This window comes from Oncorhynchus nerka, linkage group LG14, assembly GCF_034236695.1.
Source record: "Oncorhynchus nerka isolate Pitt River linkage group LG14, Oner_Uvic_2.0, whole genome shotgun sequence".
NCBI lineage: Eukaryota > Metazoa > Chordata > Actinopteri > Salmoniformes > Salmonidae > Oncorhynchus > Oncorhynchus nerka.
In genome coordinates, this window is record NC_088409.1 from 50,352,998 (window position 1) to 50,376,602 (window position 23,605).

The 23,605-nt window shown below is 43.6% G+C and overlaps 1 protein-coding gene across 1 annotated transcript in view; it reads left to right on the forward strand.

Annotated features, from left to right (window-relative positions):
• Positions 1-23,605, forward strand: part of LOC115141393 (clathrin coat assembly protein AP180-like) — a 60,760-nt gene that overhangs the window by 30,815 nt on the left and 6,340 nt on the right. The window contains exons 6-21 of the mRNA XM_029680199.2: positions 2,459-2,552; positions 3,447-3,558; positions 3,746-3,852; positions 3,965-4,006; positions 10,744-10,805; positions 11,597-11,620; positions 12,583-12,595; positions 12,759-12,907; positions 13,177-13,253; positions 15,385-15,399; positions 16,040-16,228; positions 17,109-17,180; positions 18,261-18,494; positions 19,756-19,845; positions 20,309-20,389; positions 22,994-23,137. Of these exons, the coding sequence (XP_029536059.2) occupies positions 2,459-2,552; positions 3,447-3,558; positions 3,746-3,852; positions 3,965-4,006; positions 10,744-10,805; positions 11,597-11,620; positions 12,583-12,595; positions 12,759-12,907; positions 13,177-13,253; positions 15,385-15,399; positions 16,040-16,228; positions 17,109-17,180; positions 18,261-18,494; positions 19,756-19,845; positions 20,309-20,389; positions 22,994-23,137 (1,505 nt within the window). The remainder of the gene's footprint in view (positions 1-2,458; positions 2,553-3,446; positions 3,559-3,745; positions 3,853-3,964; positions 4,007-10,743; positions 10,806-11,596; positions 11,621-12,582; positions 12,596-12,758; positions 12,908-13,176; positions 13,254-15,384; positions 15,400-16,039; positions 16,229-17,108; positions 17,181-18,260; positions 18,495-19,755; positions 19,846-20,308; positions 20,390-22,993; positions 23,138-23,605) is intronic.

The following is a 23,605-nucleotide window of genomic DNA, read 5'->3' on the forward strand; positions in this document are numbered from 1 at the left end:
AGACAGTGAGCTATTACTTTAGGCTCCTGTCCAGACTGTTGTGTTTTGCTGGCAGAAACAAGGTCCCACAGCACAGTCTGTGCCAGCAATGCGACAAACAGACAGAACAGCAAGGTGTGCAGACAGAGCTCTGACCTAGTGTCTCATGTCATGTGTCTTACCTAAAGGAGCTAAGGATCCGTCTAAAGCTGTTGCTGTGTTAGTGTTGCATCACAAGGCCTTGGCCTTGGCAGATCTCTAGTGATAATATAATTGCAAATGCCACTTAGCAGAAGCCTTCATGCAAAGCCACTAACAATACAGTGAGTGTATAAGTCTTTAGTATGTGCATGTGATCCCCTGCAAGAATTGAATAATATATGCCATTTAGCCAAGGCAATTGACGGTATATTCATGCATCCATACATATGGGTGGTCCTGGGAATCAAACCCATAATCCTGGCGTTGCACGTACCATGCTCTACCAACTGAGCCATACAGGACACTCCCTTTGTTTTGCTAGCGCCTGTCTACAGTACTTCCTTATAGATTCAATGTCTATATATTATTTATCCCAATGAAGATAGTATTACATTTTTTTATTTTACCTTTAACTAGGCAAGTCAGTTAAGAACAAATTCTTATTTTCAATGACGGCCTAGGAACAGTGGGTTAACTGTCTGTTCAGGAGCAGAACAACAGATTTGTACCTTGTCAGCTCGGGGGTTTGAACCTTCCGGTTAGTAGTCCGGTTACTAGTCCAACTCTCTAACCACTAGGCTACCCCTCCTCTCATCTCATATTGCTGGAAAAAGAAATGGCAGTACATTATTGTATGCTCCACAATGTTTTTAATGGATCTTACACCTATGTGTTCGTCAATAGACCTTCATTAGGGTTTAACTCATCATACTGTATCAAGAAAGATTTTTTGTATTGATCTGCTAATGGGAAATTTGACTACACCAGATAATACAAACAAGTACCAATACACCCAGCACAGAAACAACAATGAAAATATAGACAACGTTTAAAAAAATCACATCATCAACACAAACAACTGGATTAAAAACTCTCCGCAATATTTTTTTTTAATGAACCTCAAACCAACATTCAGGGTTTTCTCATACTCATATTGTACCATGTTGTTGCTCCTCTGTCTGTCTGTCTGTCTGTCTGTCTGTCTGTCTGTCTGTCTGTCTGTCTGTCTGTCTGTCTGTCTGTCTGTCTGTCTGTCTGTCTGTCTGTCTGTCTGTCTGTCTGTCTGTCTGTCTGTCTGTCTGTCTGTCTGTCTGTCTGTCTGTCTGTCTGTCTGTCTGTCTGTCTGTCTGTGTCTGTCTGTCTGTCTGTCTGTCTGTCTGTCTGTCTGTCTGTCTGTCTGTCTGTCTGTCTGTCTGTCTGTCTGTCTGTCTGTCTGTCTGTCTGTCTGTCTGTCTGTCTGTCTGTCTGTCTGTCTGTCTGTCTGTCTGTCTGTCTGTCTGTCTGTCTGTCTGTCTGTCTGTCTGTCTGTCTGTCTGTCTGTCTGTCTGTCTGTCTGTCTGTCTGTCTGTCTGTCTGTCTGTCTGTCTGTCTGTCTGTCTGTCTGTCTGTCTGTCTGTCTGTCTGTCTGTCTGTCTGTCTGTCTGTCTGTCTGTCTGTCTGTCTGTCTGTCTGTCTGTCTGTCTGTCTGTCTGTCTGTCTGTCTGTCTGTCTGTCTGTCTGTCTGTCTGTCTGTCTGTCTGTCTGTCTGTCTGTCTGTCTGTCTGTCTGTCTGTCTGTCTGTCTGTCTGTCTGTCTGTCTGTCTGTCTGTCTGTCTGTCTGTCTGTCTGTCTGTCTGTCTGTCTGTCTGTCTGTCTGTCTGTCTGTCTGTCTGTCTGTCTGTCTGTCTGTCTGTCTGTCTGTCTGTCTGTCTGTCTGTCTGTCTGTCTGTCTGTCTGTCTGTCTGTCTGTCTGTCTGTCTGTCTGTCTGTCTGTCTGTCTGTCTGTCTGTCTGTCTGTCTGTCTGTCTGTCTGTCTGTCTGTCTGTCTGTCTGTCTGTCTGTCTGTCTGTCTGTCTGTCTGTCTGTCTGTCTGTCTGTCTGTCTGTCTGTCTGTCTGTCTGTCTGTCTGTCTGTCTGTCTGTCTGTCTGTCTGTCTGTCTGTCTGTCTGTCTGTCTGTCTGTCTGTCTGTCTGTCTGTCTGTCTGTCTGTCTGTCTGTCTGTCTGTCTGTCTGTCTGTCTGTCTGTCTGTCTGTCTGTCTGTCTGTCTGTCTGTCTGTCTGTCTGTCTGTCTGTCTGTCTGTCTGTCTGTCTGTCTGTCTGTCTGTCTGTCTGTCTGTCTGTCTGTCTGTCTGTCTGTCTGTCTGTCTGTCTGTCTGTCTGTCTGTCTGTCTGTCTGTCTGTCTGTCTGTCTGTCTGTCTGTCTGTCTGTCTGTCTGTCTGTCTGTCTGTCTGTCTGTCTGTCTGTCTGTCTGTCTGTCTGTCTGTCTGTCTGTCTGTCTGTCTGTCTGTCTGTCTCAGAGCTGAGGGGGTGATGAGGACGATGCCCGTAGAGAAGCTGTTGAAAGGAATGCCTACTCTGCAGAGCCAGATAGACGCCCTGCTGGAGTTTGATGTGAGTATTATGATGATGATGAGAAGGATTTTTGTATCTGTTAGTAAGGGCATTTTTGTATCTGTTAGTAAGGGCATTTTTGTTTTTGCCTTTTTTTTGTCACATTATATTTATTGTGATTGTTAGGCCACCTTCTGTTATGCCCCATGCCTAAACATTATCCTAAACCAGAGCTCTCCAACCCTGTTCCTGGAGAGCTGCCCTCCTGTAGGTTTTGGCTCCGATCCCAGTTGTAACTAACCTGGTTCAGCTTATCAACCAGCTAATTATTATTAGTCAGGTGTGCTAGATTAGGGTTTGAGTGAAAACCTACAGAACGATAGCTTTCCAGGAACAGGGTTGAGGAGCGCTGACCTAAACTACCTGGCAACTAAACCCAAATAGTAGTGGTGTAAAGTACTTAAATAAAAATACTTCTAAATACTACTTAAGTAGTACTTTTACTTTTACTCTTCTTATTTCCTAAAGAAAATAATATACTTTTTACTCCATACGTTTTCCCTGACACCCAAAAGTACTCCTTACATTTCGAATGCTTAGCAGCACAGGAAAAAGGTCCAATTCATGCACTTATCAGGAGAACATCCCTGCTCATCCCTACTGTCTCTGATCTGGCAGACTCATTAAACACACATGCTTAGTTTTTAAATTATGTTGGAGTGTAGTCCTGGCTATCCATAAATTTAAAAAACAAGGCAGTGTTATATTTAAAACCAAATACTTTAAAACTTTTACTCAAATATTTTTTACTGGGGGACTTTCACTTTTACTAGAGTCATTTCCTATGAAGGTTTCTTTGCTTTTACTCAAGTTTGACAATTGGGTACTTTATCTGCATATTAACTCAAATCTCCCATCCTCAGTGTGATCTAATCTCACCTTATTTATCTATAGGTCCATCCCAATGAACTGACCAATGGGGTGATCAACGCGTGCTTCCTCCTGATGTTCAAAGACCTGATCAAGTTATATGCCTGCTACAATGACGGGATCATAAATGTATTAGGCAAGGCTCGACCGTTTTCTTCTACTTCCTGGGACAATAATCATGTCTTTTTATATTTGATGAATATTACAGGTTTAATTTTATTCAAGACATGGAAATAGATGTGGTCCTGTTCATTTGATGTAATAGTAATGTCTCAATGGTTCTTGTGTAACAATAAACATGTTCATCCCCTTTTTCCTCACAGAGAAATTTTTCCAGATGAAGAGAGGACAGTGCAAAGACGGGCTGGAGATCTACAAGAGATTCTTGACACGGATGACCAGGGTTTCTGAGGTCTTCAAAATTGCTGAGGTAAAAGACAAACCCAACAATACACTTTACTGTTGAACAGTTCAATCCACAGCCAGTATGACAAGCATGGTATATGGAGGCTCAGCTGAAATGTCGACATCTTTTTTTACAGACCATAGGAATTGACAAAAATGATATCCCGGAGCTCACTCAGGTAAGTCCTGTTTGACCTTTTAAGCCTAATTTCCCAAATTTTCACTGGGATGATACACTTTCTCCTAATCTACTAACATTGTATTCACATTGTACTTACATTGTACCAGCATTGCATCTCAGTGTTATGGTTTTCTTTAACCTGGGGTAGCATGCGTTTTGGACAGCCCACAATTTAGAAATCTCTTCTCTATCAGCATTGACCAATCAGAATATTGGTCCTTTTTTTTGGACAAGCAGCCCTGGCCAATCACAGTCATGTACAGAGTTGACAGGTGATTGTCTACCTGACCAATGGTGAGCTTTTCATATAATTGGGGCGTATCCCTTTGATCCGTTCTGTCCTCCATGAGCTGTGCTTCCCCTGGGATTGACAGCCACTCTGCCCCCCTCTCTTCTTACTTCCAGAGGTGCAGCTTGATCTTACAGGCTGAGAGTGTGAGTAGTGTGTCGTACATACAGCTTGCCTTTGGGTCATGGCTAGAAGGGATACAGCTTTTGTCAAATTGACGTCAAAAGTAGATTTTTGTTGTTGTTGCTAAACCTAACCCTAACCCTTTTCCTAACCTTAACCTAATTATCCTAGCCTGCTGTGTAAGTTCTCCTAACCTTCTACAAAAAGTAAAATCTGACAAAAGCTGAATGCCGTCTAGTCAAAACCTCGCTTTTGGGGAGCAAAGCAGCCTATAGGAAATTGAATAACAACACGGAACTCTCTTGAATCCATTGAACTGCAAATACAGCAGATACTCTTGGATGAAGTTGGATGTCAACAGCCTGATCTCATAGACTAAACATAACTTAGTAAATGTTAATCCAGGACACCCAAAATATGTATCATATGTTACGTTTGGTATGATTAAATGAGGCAAAAATGAAAATACAGTGGTTGGTCGGTCGGGTACGTCGGTCGGGTGGGTGGGTGGATGGATGGATGGATGGGTGGATGTATAATGTGAATGTGTAGCAACCCAAAGTTTGCGCATTTGAATCTCATCACGGACAACTTTATAATGTTAGCTAATTAGCAACTTTGCAACTAATTACTACATTTGAGCTACTTTGCAACTACATAGCATGTTAGCTAACCCTTCCGCTTTAACATAACTTTTAACCCTAACCCCTAACTTCTAGTCTAACTAACATTAGTAACCTAGCTAAAGTTAGCATTAGCCACTAGCCACCTAGCTAACATTAGCCACAACTAATTGGAGTTCGTAACATATCATCCATTTTGCAAATTTGTGACATATTGTACGAATTGCAATTCGTAACATATTCTACACATTTAAATTTGTAACATATACAAATTGTCATTTGTAACATATCATATATGAAATGGATGACAGACGTCCATACATACCATATGAAACGTAACATATCATACTAATTGGAGTGTCCCGGATTTACATTTACTATGTTACGTCTACCTATGAGTCCAGGTTGATGTGATTGAGGAAACAGATTGGAGAAGTCGCAATACTTAGCTATTTCGCTGATAGCTAAGATCTGAGCTAACATTGGTTTTAGCTCAACAATTGTATCGTATTTCACCAGAATGTTACTATAGAGTTTCCATAATGTCAAAATCACCTGAGATGGTATCTGAAATCTCATGGGCAGTATAAATCCCTCAAGTAAGAAGAAGATGGCGCCGACGGAGATGGCAGCATTGCGACTAGCTTTTAGAAAACTTTGCAGTATTTTGTTTTTTTATGTACTATTTTTTACATTATTAGCACAGGAAATGTTTTGTGTCATGACATACAGCCGGGAACAACTATTGGATATTAGAGCGGCAGTACCTCACCAGAACTACCAGCATTACAACAAGGAATATGACTTCCCTGGAGCAGATCTTTTGTTCACTCTTCCCAGAGCAATTGAACTTATTCCAGAGGCCGACCCAAAACATCACCGGCGGAGAAGAGGCACTCGAGGCGGCCTGCTGGTTCGACATAGGAGGCTCGCACACCACCCACCGCTTTTGAGTATATTACTCGATAATTTTCCGTCTTTGGATAGCAAAGTTGATGAGCTTAGAGCAATGATTTCTTTCCAGAGAGACGTTAGGGCCTGTAACATACTTTGTTTCACGGAAACATGGCTCTCTCGGGATACTCTGTCAGAGTCGGTAAAGCCAGCAGGATTCTCAGTACATCGCGCAGACAGAAATAAATATCTCTCCTTAAAGCAGAAGGGCGGAGGGGTTTGTTTCATGATTAACGACTCATGGTGTAATTCTAGAAACATACAGGAACTAAAGTCATTTTGTTCACCCGACCTAGAATACCTTATATCTCCCAAGGGAATTCTCCTCCGTCATCGCCACGGCCGTTTACATCCCACATCAAGCCGAAATCTCGACAGCCCTCAAAAAACTTCACTGAACTTTAGGCAAACTGGAAGCCACATATCCTGAGGCTGCATTTATTGTAGCTGGAGATTTTAACAAGGCAAATCTGAGGAGTAGGCTGCCGAAGTTCTATCAACATATTGACTGTCCTGCTCGTGCTACTAAGACTCTCGACCATTGCTATTCAAACTTCCGGAATGCTTACAAGGCCCACCCCCGCTGTCCTTTTGGCAAATCTGACCACGACTCTATCTTGCTCCTCCCGTCCTATAGGCAGAAACTCAAACAGGAAGTGCCCATGCTTCGTACTATTCAACGCTGGTCTGACTAATCGGAACCCATGCCTTTTGATAATGTGGACTGGGATATGTTCCAGGTAGTTTGCGAAAATAATCTAGATGCATACACGGACACGGTGACTGAGTTCATAAGGAAGTGTATAGGAGATGTAGTACCCACTGTGACTATTAACACTTACCCTAACCAGAAACCATGGATAGATGGTAGCATTCACGTGAAACTGAAACCATGGAAACCATGGAAAGACAACTGGTAATATGTCAGAATATAAACCATGTAGTTATTTACTCCCCAGGACAATCAAACAAGCTAAACGTCAGTATAGAAATAAAGTGGAGTCAAAATTCAACGGCTCAGACACGAGATGTATGTGGCAGGGACTACAGACAATCATGGACTACAAAAGGAAAACCAGCCACGTCGCTGAGAGCGACGTCTTGCTTCCGGACAGGCTAAACACATTCTTCACACGCTTTGAGGATAACACAGTGCCACCGACGCGGCCCACTACCAAGGACTGTGGGCTCTCCTTCTCCGTGGCCGACGTGAGTAAAGCGTTTAAACGTGTTAACCCTCACAAGTCTGAAGGCCCAGACGGCATCCCTTAGCTGTGTTCTCAGAGCGTGCACAGACCAGCTGACTGGTGTGTTTACGGGCATATTCAATCTCTCCCTATCTGTGCCCACATGCTTCAAGATGGCCACCATTGTTCCTGTACCCAAGAAGGCAAAGGTAACTGAACTTAATGACTATCGCCCCGTAGCACTCACCTCTGTCATCATGAAGTGCTTTGAGAGACTAGTCAAGGACCATATCACCTCTACCTTACCTGCCACCCTAGACCCACTTCAATCTGCTTACCGCCCCAACAGATCCACAGATGATGCAATCGCCATCACTCTGCACACTGCCCTATCCCATCTGGACAAGAGGAATACCTATGGAAGAATACTGTTTATTGACTATAGCTCAGCATTCATCACCATAGTACCCTCCAAGCTTATCATTAAGCTCGAGGTCCTCGGTCTGAACCCCGCCCCATGCAACCGGGTCCTGGACTTCCTGATGAGCCGCCCCCAGGTGGTGAAGATAGGAAACATCACCTCCACTCTGCTGATCCTCAACACTGGGTCCCCACAAGGGTGCATGCTCAGCCCCCTCCTGTACTCCCTGTTCACCCATGACTGCGTGCCCAAGCACACCTCCAACTCAATCATCAAGTTTGCAGACGACACAACAGTAGTAGGCTTGATTACCAGTGATGACGAGACAGCCTACGGGGAGGAGGTGAGGGCTCTGGGAGTGTGGTGGCTGGAAAACAACCTCTCACTCAATGTCAACAAAACAAAGGAGATGATCGTAGACGTCAGTCAACAGCAGAGGGTGCACCCCCCTATCTACATCAACGGGACTGCAGTGGAGAAGATGGAAAGCTTAAAAGTTCCTTGGGGTACACATCACTGACAAGCTAAAATGGACCACCCAAACAGGCAGTGTAGTGATGAAGGCGTAACAGAGCATCTTCAATCTCAGGCGGCTAAAGAAATTTGGCTTGACACCTAAAACCCTCCTGGTGCGGCAACTGCACCGCCCGCAACCGCAAGGCTCTCCACAGGGTAGTTCAGTCTGCCCAATGCATTACCGGGGGCAAACTACACACCCTACAGGACACATACAGCACCTGATGTCACAGGAAGGCCAAAAAGATCATCAAGAACATCAACCACCCAAGCCACTGCCTGTTCACCCTGCTATCATCCAGAAGGCGCGGTCAGTACAAGTGCATCAAAGCTGGGACCGAGAGACTGAAAAACAGAAAAACATCTCAAGGCCATCAGACTGTTAAACAGCCATCACTAGCACATTAGAGGCTGCTGCCTATAGGCATAGACTAGGAATCACTGGCCACTTTAAGGAATGGAACGCTTTTCTTTAAAGCCTTGTTCTTTAACATACTTATGAGTAGTTTACTACATTTAAATTATGAATGGACTGAACTGCTTTGTGAAATACATTTTGAAGTGGCACACAATTAGCATTGTTTTCCTATTGTAGGAATTGGAATTTCCCCATTGCCCCAATGTGATCATTCTATATGTCCCGTTAGTCTCGATGTGATAATTCTGTGTCCACTGTTAGGCCCAGTGTACCCTGTTAGCTCCAATGTGATAATTCTGTGTCCACTGTTAGGCCCAGTGTACCCTGTTAGCTCCAATGTGATAATTCTGTGTCCACTGTTAGGCCCAGTGTACCCTGTTAGCTCCAATGTGATAATTCTGTGTCCACTGTTAGGCCCAGTGTACCCTGTTAGCTCCAATGTGATAATTCATTGTATATCCCCTGATAGCTCCAATGTGATAATTCTGTGTCCACTGTTAGACCCAGTGTACCCTGTTAGCTCCAATGTGATAATTCTGTGTCCACTGTTAGATCCAGTGTACCCTGTTAGCTCCAATGTGATAATTCTTTGTATATCCCCTGATAGCCCCAATGTAACCATTCTCTGTGTTCCCTGTTAGCCCTGGTGTGACCATTCTCTGTGTTCCCCAATGTGACTACTCTCTATGTTTCCTGTTAGCCCTGGTGTGACCATTCTCTGTGTTCCCCTGTATCCCCAATGTGACTACTCTCTATGTTTCCTGTTAGCCCCAATGTGAATACTCTCTGTGTTCCCTATTAGCCCCAATGTGACCATTCTCTTTATTCCCTGTTAGCCCCAATGTGACCCTTCTCTTTATTCCCTGTTAGCCCCAATGTGACCATTCTCTTTATTCCCTGTTAGCCCCAATGTGACCTTTCTCTTTATTCCCTGTTAGCCCCAATGTGACCCTTCTCTTTATTCCCTGTTAGCCCCAATGTGACCCTTCTCTTTATTCCCTGTTAGCCCCAATGTGACCATTCTCTTTATTCCCTGTTAGCCCCAATGTGACCATTCTCTTTATTCCCTGTTAGCCCCAATGTGACCATTCTCTTTATTCCCTGTTAGCCCCAATGTGACCATTCTCTTTATTCCCTGTTAGCCCCAATGTGACCATTCTCTTTATTCCGTTAGCCCCAATGTGACCATTCTCTTTATTCCCTGTTAGCCCCAATGTGACCATTCTCTGTGTTCCCTATTAGCCCCAATGTGACCATTCTCTTTATTCCCTGTTAGCCCCAATGTGACCATTCTCTTTATTCCCTGTTAGCCCCAATGTGACCATTCTCTTTATTCCCTGTTAGCCCCAATGTGACCATTCTCTTTATTCCCTGTTAGCCCCAATGTGACCATTCTCTTTATTCCCTGTTAGCCCCAATGTGACCATTCTCTTTATTCCGTTAGCCCCAATGTGACCATTCTCTTTATTCCCTGTTAGCCCCAATGTGACCATTCTCTGTGTTCCCTATTAGCCCCAATGTGACCATTCTCTTTATTCCCTGTTAGCCCCAATGTGACCATTCTCTTTATTCCCTGTTAGCCCCAATGTGACCATTCTCTTTATTCCTTGTTAGCCCCAATGTGACCATTCTCTGTGTTCCCTATTAGATCTAATGTGACCATTCTCTGTGTTCCCTATTAGATCTAATGTGACCATTCTCTATATTCCCTGTTAGCCCCAATGTGACCATTCTCTGTCCCCTGTTGGGCCCAATGTGAGCATTCTTTGTGTCAGACCTCCTCTGGCTCTTCTTCTCATCCCTCTATGTTTCCCTCCAGACCCTTTATCAAGTCAAGTGTCATCACCTGTCAAGAGCTCCCCTGATACTCTGTGTGCCCTGACATAAATGTTCCCTTGTGTCTTCATGTTTTACCGTTGAACATTTCCCCAGGGTCCTCCAGAGACCTGGAAAGTTACTGGGTGTGCAGGCTTTTGTTCCAGCCCAGCACCATCACACCAGTAGTACAAATAATCAACTAATTATGGTATTTTCCAATCTAAGCCTACTGGACTGGAATAAAAGCCGGCACCGCCAGTAGCTCTCTTGGTTCAAAGTTGGAGACCCCTGCTCATAACCTATGTGTCTGATCCATGTACTGTACGGTATACCATAGCCCTGTGGCCCCTGTAGTAATATGTTGCCCATCTCTTCTCGTTCTCCAGGCCCCTGAGAGTCTCCTGCAGTCCCTGGAGACTCACCTAAACACTCTGGAGGGGAAGAAGCCGTAAGTACCAACCACACTTGAATCCTTACCCCATGGGCGTCTTTGTAACCAGGGCTACTTGGGAGTGGGACTACTTTACTTCCTATTTACTTCACATTTGAGAATTCAGCAATCTCAGTACAGTACATATGCATGCACGCACATACGTTGGGTTTTAAAAAGTCTGTGGAGTAAATAAATAAAGAACACACACCCTAAAGGTGAAACAGAAAGTCATACTGGGGATGGCAGGTAGCCTAACGGTTAAGAGCGGTTAAGAGCATTGAGCCAGTAACCGAAAGGTCTCTGGTTCAAATCCCTGAGCCGACTAGGTGAGAAATCTTAACCCTAATTGCTCCTGTAAGTAGCTCTGGATGAGTGCATCTGTTAAATGCCTGAAATGGAAACATTCTGCCTCCTTTTGCTATGGATTTATTTTACCAACACTTCGGCTGAAGAGCCTCCGTCAGTGTGTGAAAATAGTCTGTGACCATCCAGTGAACCCAAATTAGAACTGTGCTTGACCCTGATGTCCCATAGGCTTTAATTATGCGCAGCCTCTCTCAATTAACATCATTAGGACCTCCAGTGTATGCCCTCTAGATTGTGTGATTTTTATGGGCAGTGATTGGACTGAAGCTGTCATCACCAGACTGTCTGTCGTGTGTTCTCGACAGGACCTTAGTAGGACAACGATACAAGATAGTATTTGTGTGTGTGGTGGGTGGGGGCATCATCAGATCGGATATATGGAAAGAAACTTAGCAGATGAAATCTTAGCAAATGCCAGTGATTGTCAATGTGTGTTACAGAGAGGATGTTCACAGAGACGATGTGTGAGTATTCTGCTGATCTCCTACAGAATGAGTTGACGTGGAGGGCCGGGTCATTATTTGCTGTTGTCTTGTATTGAAGTGAATGAAACTGTAAAAATGACATGAGGATTCTATGGGATTGACATTTGAACCTCCAGTTTAAAGTCATGTTTCGCAGTGTTGTGAAGTTCAAATGGGATTCTATAGAATTTATGTGCATTTGGCATAGTTGTGATTTTTCAGTGTCTCTCCTGAGTTTTGCCTCTCTCTCCATATTAATATGCACTTTGACAGCTGACTCGGGACTTACCCAAGATTCACTTTGCATAGTTTTTTTTAATATGACGTGAATCTGGTGTCTTAGCTCTTCATTGTTCATATTAACTTCATTGTCATGTTATTGGGATCCACTCAACTCCTCAACCCTTTTGATGCATGTCATTGCAAAACATGGGTTTGTTATGTCTGGAAAATAAGAATGAAAAGCTTTGTGCAAGGGAGTGACTTAATTTTGTTTTATTCAGTGTTGCAAATCTAAACTCTACAGATGCAGGACACTCTTAGAAAAAAGGCTTCCATGAGGGTACTTCGGCTGTCCCCATAGGAGAACCCTTTTTAGTTCCAGGTAGAACTCTTTTTGGGTTCCATGTAGAACACTCTGTGATAAGGGTTCTACATGGAACCCGAAAGGCTTCTACCTGGATCCAAAAGGGTTCTACCTGGAAGCAAAAAGGGTTCTTCAAAGGGTTCCCCGATGGGGACAGCCAAAGAACCGTTATTGATTCTAGATAGCTATTTCTTTCTAAGAGTGTATGTTTTCACAATGGAATTGCCTGGAAATGCCTGCTCTCTGCCACCCAAACAACAGCGCTTCTTTAGCTGTCACTTTGACACAGCTCAATAACAGCCCTTGTGCTTCACCATGCATATCATCTGGTGATGCTATGATGGCTTTAACTCGTTCTTATTGTATCATTTTGCAGGTCACCAACCAAGGTGAGTCAGCTACCCCTTATTTTACTCTGTCTCTGCACCTCAACAAATCCTTTTGACAACTGCCGACAATTTGACAATAATTTGAAGTGTGTTCATTCTGTCTCTGTAACTGTGGTGCGTCGCCATGGTAACTGACTAATGAGGCTAACCCTCCATCTGACAGGAGTGTGAAGCAAATGGCTCCCCGGCCGCAGCCGCCACGCCTACAAAAGCTCAAGCGGCCCCTGCAGCTGCTGCTACTCCAGTTGCTCCTGCCCGCCCTGGACCACCTGCCAGACCCACGGCGGCACCCACCTTCAAGGGCTCCAACAAGTAGGTGCCCATCTGCTGTGGGCTCTTAGATTGGCCACTTCAAGTGCCACTTCAGGTGCCACTCTAGCTTTAACAATGTGCTATGTTGCACAATCTACAGTCTCCAATCTCCAGTTTGCATTCAACCTTTTTGTCGTTCTGTTTTTCCTTCTTCCTGTCTCTCCTTCGCCTCTCCCTTCATCTTCATTTTGTCTCTTGTCTCTTCCTCACTCTCTCTCTCTGTTACTCTCTTTCTATCTCCCCCTCTCTTTCTCTCACTCTATCTGCAGTGCTCTGCTAGACTTGGATCCACTGTCAGCCTCCCCATCAACAGGTGGAGCAGCAGCCTCTATCTCGTCATGGGGAGGTAAGTCCTTTAATACATTTAATATCTGGTTTGAGTCCTTTATGGCACACAATATATATATACACTGCTCAAAAAAATAAAGGGAACACTTAAACAACACAATGTAACTCCAAGTCAATCACACTTCTGTGAAATCAAACTGTCCACTTAGGAAGCAACACTGATTGACAATAAATTTCACATGCTGTTGTGCAAATGGAATAGACAACAGGTGGAAATTATAGGCAATTAGCAAGACACCCCCTATAAAGGAATGGTTCTGCAGGTGGGGACCACAGACCACTTCTCAGTTCCTATGCTTCCTGGCTGATGTTTTTGTGCACTTTTGAATGCTGGCGGTGCTTTCACTCTAGTGGTAGCATGAGACGGAGTCTACAACCCACACAAGTGGCTCAGGTAGTGCAGCTCATCCAGGATGGCACATCAATGCGAGCTGTGGCAAGAAGGTTTGCTGTGTCTGTCAGCGTAGTATCCAGAGCATGGAGGCGCTACCAGGAGACAGGCCAGTACATCAGGAGACGTGGAGGAGGCCGTAGGAGGGCAACAACCCAGCAGCAGGACCGCTACCTCCGCCTTTGTGCAAGGAGGAGCAGGAGGAGCACTGCCAGAGCCCTGCAAAATTACCTCCAGCAGGCCACAAATGTGCATGTGTCTGCTCAAACGGTCAGAAACAGACTCCATGAGGGTGGTATGAGAGCCCGAGGAGGACGTTTGGCATTTGCCAGAGAACACCAAGATTGGCAAATTCGCCACTGGCGCCCTGTGCTCTTCACAGATGAAAGCAGGTTCACACTGAGCAGACGTGACAGAGTCTGGAGACGCCGTGGAGAACATTCTGCTGCCTGCAACATCCTCCAGCATGACCGGTTTGGCGATGGGTCAGTCATGGTGTGGGGTGGCATTTCTTTGGGAGGCCGCACAGCTCTCCATTTGCTCGCCAGAGGTAGCCTGACTGCCATTAGGTACCGAGATGAGATCCTCAGACCCCTTGTGAGACCATATGCTGGTGCGGTTGGCCCTGGGTTCCTCCTTATGCAAGACAATGCTAGACCTCATGTGGCTGGAGTGTGTCAGCAGTTCCTGCAAGAGGAAGGCATTGATGCTATGGACTGGCCCGCCCGTTCCCCAGACCTGAATCCAATTGAGCACATCTGGGACATCATGTCTCGCTCCATCCACCAACGCCACATTGCACCACAGACTGTCCAGGAGTTGCTTCTGGGAGGAGATCCCTCAGGAGACCATCCGCCACCTCATCAGGAGCATGCCCAGGCGTTGTAGGGAGGTCATACAGGCACGTGGAGGCCACACACACTACTGAGCCTCATTTGGACTTTTTTTAAGGACATTACATCAAAGTTGGATCAGCCTGTAGTGTGGTTTTCCACTAATTTTGAATGTGACTCCAAATCCAGACCTCCATGGGTTGATAAATTTGATTTCCATTGATCATTTTTGTGTGATTTTGTTGTCAGCACATTCAACTATGTAAAGAAACAAAGTATTTAACAAGAATATTTCATTCATTCAGATCTAGGATGTGTTATTTTAGTGTTCCCTTTATTTTTTTGAGCAGTGTATATAGAAAGAAAGAAAACTAACTTAAACAGGGAGGGAAGCCCTGGGCCTGCAATGAGAAACGCTCAAGTACATGTACATATATATATATATATATATATATGTACATGTACTTGCAGGCCCAGGGCTTCCCTCCCTGTTTAAGTTAGTTTTCTTCCGTTTGGTGCCTAATGAATTTCACCCTGCTCTCTTTCATGCTTTCTACCTACATCCTCCTCTCCTCCCTTTCTCAAGGGAAGGACTAATATTAGCAGATATTCAAACCTGGCCCCTCTGCAGATTGAAATCGCTTTAAGGGCCTCTTACTCATATAACATTTTTTCCTTGGAGTGTTTTTTTTTAAAGATGGCAGTTGGAAAATCAGAAGTACAGTGTTCACGTGGTATGGTAGTCAGATATTGACCCTGATTGGCATTTCTGTTTATATTCTCTGTATTTAATCCCTCACTCACGTCTCCTCTTTGCTCTCTCTCTCTCTCTCTCTCTCTCTCTCTCTCTCTCTCTCTCTCTCTCTCTCACTCTCCCTCGCTCTCTCTCTCATTGTCTTGTACAGATCTGCTTGGTGGCGGTGAGTACTGAGGAACATACTGTTCTTTACATTCTTTACACAGCTCCCATCCCCCGCAGAGCATGAGAACTGCTAGGATTTACACCTGAAGTTATGATTAACATCTATCTGGAGGCTTTAGCCACATTCCAGGCTGACTGCATTGCCGACGCCTACTAGATCTCACAACATCTGGATAGGTGTTTAACATATCAACTAACCACATCATCAGCTAACCATATCATACGATTTAGCAATCTGATACCGACTGCGCAGTCAATGACGTGTGACACAACCATAAGTTGATGCAATGATGCACTGCAATGTAGTCGGCCTGGAACGTGACCATTGTACCTGTGGCTCACTGGGCTTTCAGTGCATGACTCCAGCTGTAGACCTAGGATCTGAGAGGATCAGCATATATAGGTAGCAGCCTTCTTCGTATTCTTGCTCTGTGATCTCTAACAATGCCTCTCAAGGTGTAACACACTCCTCTCCAAACACTTCTCTATTACCACTGTTCTCTTTGACATATCTTACACTTATCGTCTTTTTCTCAACACAATCTCTCTACTTATCTCTCCCTGTTATATTCCCTCCTGTTCCTCTATCCTGTCGTGATTGTGGATGGGCTTGGGTGGGGATGGATGGGGGGTTGTAGGTTTAGATACCCCCCCTGATCCCACTAGCACCTCTGAGCCAGCCGCTGTTGCTGCTGCTGATGCTGCAGTCGGTCCAGCTTCCACGCCCACTGTGGCCCATACGGATGGCCCCACCGCGCCCTCTGTGGCCCCCGTGGTGGTGCTGCCCGTGCCCGCCACTACCGCCTCAGACATGGATCTGTTCGGAGGTCAGTGGGGGTCAGCCTCATGGGAGGAATCATCATGGCAGACTACACAGCAGCTGTCTGCTTGTTTGGAGCAATCTCTGACATGCTCACATGTAGTTACACCACCTGGTTTTACGAGTTTACGAGTTTCAGTATACACTCTACATACACCTTAACAAAAATACTCTGTTCATGAAATTCTGTATTTGTGAAAAATTCTAGTTATTGACATCTAATAAGGACACTAATTTCCAAATGTTCCATCTCGCTAAATAATGATTAGCTTGACAGATTATTCATTATTTGGGCACTACATCAATCAATCAATTATTTATCTAAGACAGCAAGCAGGTGAGGAAGTATTTGCTCTCCACTGTATGGAGAACAGTAGAAATTGTAGCCCATGCTCGGCATATCTCCTCTTTTCGCTCACATATCTAATAGTAGATATACAGAATTAAATCCCCTACAAAAATTGTATAACAAAGTGTGGCCCTCTTTTCCATGGAAAACAGCCTCTGTCAAAGAGAGATGTTGCTTTGCCCATCGCTGAGCATGGCATTCATGTCACACAGCACAAACTTATGATAGCATCATGTTATCTCTTCACTTTCCCAGCGTGTACAAACATTGTGCACACTGAATGCAGCTTTATGCAGCCGGGAAAGTACAGGCCCCATTCATATGATACTAATAAGATCAGCAATTTCAGCAATACATCTTGTATTCTCTGTTTTCTTCTAATGCTGATCGCTCATCTTTCTGTTTCTCTCATTCTCTCTATTCTCCTGCTCTTTATTTACCTCCTCATCTCTGTTTCTCCTGCCTCCCCCTGTTTTTCTCTGGGTGTTGCATTGTGGTTTGTGTCCACTGTCCCCTCCTCTCATGTCCGGTACCCCAGACGCGTTTGCACCCTCCCCAGGTGACGGTCCGCCCAGCAGGGCGCCTGCTGCTGATGCATGTGCCGGATCTGGTGGGTGATAACACTGCTCAGTGTGTGTGTGTGTGTGTGTGTGTGTGTGTGTGTGTGTGTGTGTGTGTGTGTGTGTGTGTGTGTGTGTGTGTGTGTGTGTGAGATCCTGAAGCTTGGGTAACTCCAAGCTGCTTCCGCTACCATATGGGACAGTAGTAAATCATCTGAAACATTGCATTGGGGCCTACCGTCCTGACCCTAACCCCACTATTGGGGGCTCAAGCCTCGGCCTCCCTCTCTACCCCTCCGCCACTCAGCACTGCTTCAGAACAGTCCCCCTGCTTCTCTCAGCTCGTAATATTCACCTGGTGATGAATACTCGAGTAAAACACAGTTGTATAATTTTCGCCCAAATCCTACAATTGTTTATATTTTTCATATAAATGATGCCACTTAAAAATCATACTAACTGACCATCTTTATTTACCCTGTTTTGTTTCTCTCTTTGGCCTGAATGTGTAAGTATTAATCGACCGCTGTGACTGTAGAAGTCCAAAAGTATAGTGTGTGTAATTCACACGGCTCCATTACCGTGTGTGTAGGGAGCTTTGGGCTTATAGCAACGAATAGTAGGACAGTTTTATGTTGAATTAGGCACATTTTTCTACATTATCTTTATTCTGCGCCTTTATCATGTATTTGGATTCTATGTACACAGAGCTTATCAGTGTGGAAGCAGATTCATCCCAAAATTGTATTAATTGTGTTTGTTTTGGTGTGATTCTGCTTCCATGTGTATGTACTAGTTCTAATATAACCACTAGACATCATCCTCTGTGGCCTGTCTATGTAACTACAGTATTTACCAAAACCAGCTGTAGCCCATTCCCTTGAATGAGTCTGAGTGTGAGACAGTGAGTATTCTAACCCGGGACTGTAGTATAAAGTTAATGGTGTCTCTTCTTTACTTCCCACTAACCCTCATTATGGAAGCTCCTCTAGACTCACAATAATATGTATTTTACAGTGTTTGTTGTTTTAACAAACTCTCAACTCCCCCTACTCTCTTCCCATCCTCCCTTTCTGGTCATATCCCTTAAACCCCCTAACCCCCATCCTCCTTCCTCCCCCCTCCTGAAGACCCCTTCGCTCCATCGGAGGGGAGTGCGAACTTGGCTCCAGAGATGGACCTCTTTGCTATGAAGTTCGATAACACGCTGGCTGCCCCAGAAGCAGCCAGCCCCACCTCTAGCGCAGTGCCGATCATTGTCGCCCCCATCGAGCCCCCTGCTGCCGCCCCCGCTCCCTCCACTACCACCACTGAGTCTGCAGCCGCCCCCGCCCCTGCCGTCCCCACTCTCGACCTCTTTGGTGGTAAAGTGCACATTCTACTTTGCACACTGCATTGCTCTGCACTATGACAATGATGACGATGGTGATGATAATGACGATGACACAGTAACTTCCCTACATTTTTGGAATTATGGCTATGTTTTTTTTTTGTCTGTTATTATCCGTTTGATTCGTTTGATTTAAGTCACAGGCATTGAGTGAATCACACATTTTGACCACCCTTGAAAATGAGAAAAGAAATGGATATGATGATGGGTACATTATAAGGATCTATCAAATGACGGTTATTATCTGCATCATTCCTGTGCAGACTATGAGTAAATACACAGATCTCAAAACCGGATGCCTTCTAATGGTATACTACAACTATTGAAACTAACTGCACCACTTTACGATGTAAGATGTCATGAGCATGTATGGCTATGAGCCCCTCATAATGTCTTCATTTCATAATGATCAGTCAGTTTGAGTCAGTTGAAATATGAGACAAAACATAGCTTGACATAGGGCTTATTATTACACATTATAAAGCCTCAGACATGCTTATAACAGGTTTTGAAGCATTATACTTGCAGGCTGTTACAAAACAAACCTTTTCAGTTGTCAGTAAATCTTTGTTGTATTGGCTTCCAGAGGCATTGATTAAGTAACCTGTCAGCACCAGATATTGGCCTGTCAACTGGTTGCGTTCATAGGGGTGGCTCAACATGTTGTGATTTCAACCCAACCTCTATCATGAACTATTATAGTCAGTCAAAGCTAGAGGGGAGTGAGCAGAGTTGTGATGAGGAGGGAGAAAATGATTTGAAAAGGAGTGAAACGCGGAGGTATTACCTGAACGTGTTAAATAAAAAAACACACTTTCATTTTCCGCTGCAAAAGTGTTTGATAATGTGTGCCTTACTGAACTCGACCTAGTTGTTATGGTCCCTCTAACTGCAGTGTGCCTGCATGACAACCTTTCCTTTCTTCACCTCCAACTTCTGACCAAGGTTGTAGATATCAACACCCTTCATTTGAGCCAATCTTCATTATTATCTTTCACCTGATTTTAGTTCATATTTTCCTTTGTTTACAGTAAATAGTTTGCAAGTATTTTTTAAATAAAGAGTAATCAGTAACACTTTGTAACAACTTTCATGAATAAGCACTTATAAAGTGTTACGCTACTTTAATGTCCTTTAAAAAATGTTTTGTTGTTGTTGTTGCTTTTCTCCCTTTCCCTCTTAACTCATGCTGCATAGATTGTAAACTGAATGTAACTGTGTGTCCTTGTTTATAGATTCTATGTTTGATTCTATTCCTGAGAAAAGCCCTACCGCAGAAAAAGCTGATGCTGCTGTTACTCCTAGCGTAGACCTATTTGGGGCAGGTACAGGATGTGGATTGCTTTCTTTTTTTGGAACCTCTTCTTCATCTCTTCTGTCCTTCCTCCTCAGCCATCTGTTTTACCACACGTCTTGGTTTGTCCCCATAGTGGTATGCGACTTGTGCATGCACCCAATCCAGGGTTGGGTCAATTTGAATTTGTACTCAGTCAATTCAGGAAGTGATTTGAATTTAACATTCAAAATTGGTCAATTGTTTAAGACAAGTTAGCTTCTTCTTTTCTGTTTATTGAGAAGTAATAAAATGTATTTTCAATTAAATCGTCATTTCATTTTACTTCCCGTATTGACTGACTTCAAATTGATCCCAACCCTGGACCCACTGGCTTAATAACAGTAACTCCTACCACTGCTTTCACTCTCTATGTTATGCTAATGCTCCTCTGTGCTCTTCTACTTCACTCTTCCTACTTCCTCTACTTTCTTCCTCGGGTGTTTCCCTGGAAGATCTCCCTACTATCTCTCGCGGGCCCTCTCCTTTGCCTCCCGAGGCCAATGCTGATGAAGACCTCTTGTCTGGTGTGACTGGTGAGTTACACTATCTGCTCACTCTTAGCTGACCTCAATTCATGATCATCTATGGGTCTACTTCCTGTATCTCCAACTCTGCCTGCATGACTACAGCATACAGTGGTACAAGTCATTTTCTGAAGTACAAGCACTTCCCTGTCAGCCTGTCAATCAATGTATCTCTTCAGGAAGTGACCGGAACCTTGTCTTTTTTGTGATCAGATGAAACAGAATAAATAAAATTGCCAAGAACATTTACATGTACCAGGAATCTGACGTGGTGAAATGGTGCTGCCACAATAAACAGAATATACAGACAGAATATATAGACAAAGAATTTACACAAATCCTCATACCATTATGTACAGTGTAAACAGCAAAAGCCAAACAATTATGCGTAGTAAGGATACATAAACATATTTACTGTAGATGATACAGTTGAAGTTGGAAGTTTACATACATTTTATCCAAAAACATTTAATCTCAGTTTTTCACTATTCCTGACATTTAATCCTAGTAAAAATTGCCTGTCTTAGTTCAGTTAGGATCACCAATTTATTTAAAAAATGTGAAATGTCAGAATAATAGTAGAGAGAATGATTTATTTCAGCTTTTATTTCTTTCATCACATTCCCAGTGGGTCAGAAGTTTACATACACTCAATTCGAATTTGGTAGCATTGCCTTTAAATTGTTTAACTCGGGTCAAAAGTTTCAGGTAGCCTTCCACAAGCTTCCCACAATAAGTTGGGTGAATTTTGGCCCATTCCTCCAGACAGAGCTGGTGTAACTGAGTCAGGTTTGTATGCCTTCTTGCTTGCACAAGCTTTTTCAGTTCTGCCCACACATTTTCTATAAGACGGGGTCAGGGCTTTGTGATGGACACTCCAATACCTTGATTTTGTTGTCCTTAAGCCATTTTGCCACAACTTTGGAAGTTTGCTTGTGGTCATTGTCCATTTGGAAGACCCATTTGTGACCAAGCTTTAACTTCCTGACTGATGTCTTGAGATGTTCCTTCAATATATCCAGATCATTTTCCTACCTCATGATGCCATCTATTTTGTGAAGTAGCAAAGCACCCCCACAACATGATGCTGCCACCCCTGTGCTTCACAGTTAGGATGGTGTTCTTCAGCTTGCAATCCTCCCCCTTTTTCCTCCAAACATAATGATGGTCATTATGGCCAAACGGTTCTATTTTTGTTTCATCAGACCAGAGGACATTTCTTCAAAAAGTACAATCTTTGTCCCCATGTGCAGTTGCAAACCGTAGTCTGGCTTTTTTATGGCGGTTTTGGAGCTGTGGCTTCTTCTTTGCTGAGCGGTCTTTCAGGTTATGTCGATATGGGACTCGTTTTGCTGTGGATATCGACACTTTTGTACCTGTTTCCTCCAGCATCTTCATAAGGTCATTTGCTGTTGTTCTGGGATTGATTTGCACTTTTCACACCAAAGTACGTTCATCTCTAGGAGACAGAACGCGTCTCCTTCCTGAGCGGTATGACGGCTGCGTGGTCACATGGTGTTTATACTTGCCTACTATTGTTTGTACAGATGAACGTGGTACCTTAAGGCATTTGGAAATTGCTCCCAAGGATGAACCAGACTTGTGGACGTCTACAATTCTTTTTCTGGGGTCTTGGCTGATTTCTTTTGATTTTCCCATGATGTCAAACAAAGAGGCACTGAGTTTGAAGGTAGGCCTTGAAATACATCCACAGGTCCACCTCCAATTGATTCAAATGATGTCAATTAGCCTATCAGAAGCTTCTAAAGCCAGGACATCATTTTTTGGAATTTTCCAATCTGTTTAAAGGCACAGTCAACGTAGTGTATGTAAACTTCTGACCCACTGGAATTGTGATACAGTGAATTATAAGTTAAATAATATGTCTGTAAACAATTGTTGGAAAAATTACTTGTGTCATGCACAAAGTAGATGTCCTAACTGACTTGCCAAAACTATAGTTTGTTAACAAGACATTTGTGGAGCGGCTGAAAAACAAGTTTTAATGACTCCAACCTAAGTTTATGTAAACTTTCAACTTCAACTGTATATATAGTACCACTCAAAAGTATGGACACACCTACTCATTCAAGTTTTATTTTTATTTGTACTATTTTCAACATTGTAGAATAATAGTGAAGACATTAAACTATGAAATAACACATATGGAATCATGTAGTAACCAAAAAAGTGTTTTATATATATATATATATATTATATTTAAGATTCTTCAAAGTAGCCAGCCTTTGCCTTGATGACAGCTTTGCACACTCTTGGCAAAGCATGCCATTCCATGAGCACAGCATTTATTTTTTAACTCAAATCAATGAGCCCATTCAGTCCTCGGTGATAACAAAATCTATAATCAAAAGTCCATATTATTTCAATAATAGCTCAAATAAGCAAAGAGAAACAACAGTCCATCATGATTCCATATGTGTTATTTCCTAGTTTTGATGTCTTCACTATTATTCTACAATGTAGAAAATAGTAAAATAGTAAATAGTAAAAAAAAAAATTGAATGAGTAGGTGTGTCCATACTTTTGACTGCTACTCTATATAATGCAGATTTTTCAAATTGTGGTGCAATACTCTCCTCTCTCATTCTGTAGATGCATTCTCTGCTATGGCTCCAGCACCAGCAGTGGCTCCAACTCCAGCTCAAGCCCCGGCACCAGCTCCAGCTCCTGCCCCTGCAACGGTCTCTCCTCCCAAACCTGAGCCCTCTGCACCTGCACCTGTCATTGATCTGCTGGGTGCGTACTGTACCACGAAATCCACCACTTCCTGTACACCTTTATGGGTTAATTTGACTCATGCTGAGGAACATCTGACCATTTCCATACTCTGTTCATCTATTCGTCTTGTGTACTTTGTTTACAGTGATTTTTTTATTGCCATTTCTCCATTGTTAAATATAGCTATTAGGTGTGAAGGATATTTGTATGTGGAGAGCTGTTCATGTGTAAGTATCTTCCTAGCCAGGGTAATAGACCCCTAATAAGTCTTGATCTAGGAGAGAGGTAGTGTCATATGTTTGGTGTAGCAGTATATCCCAGAAGTTTTCTTCTGCAACTGCTTTTGGATTATGTAGCTAACGTAGCATTGCTTGTTAGTTAGCTGTGAATGCGTTAGTAGCAGCCATCGTGTAGAGACATCACCCGCCCTGAAACCTACAAATACTGTCGCCCGCACCAAGAAACACCTTTGGATTTTCTGGGTCA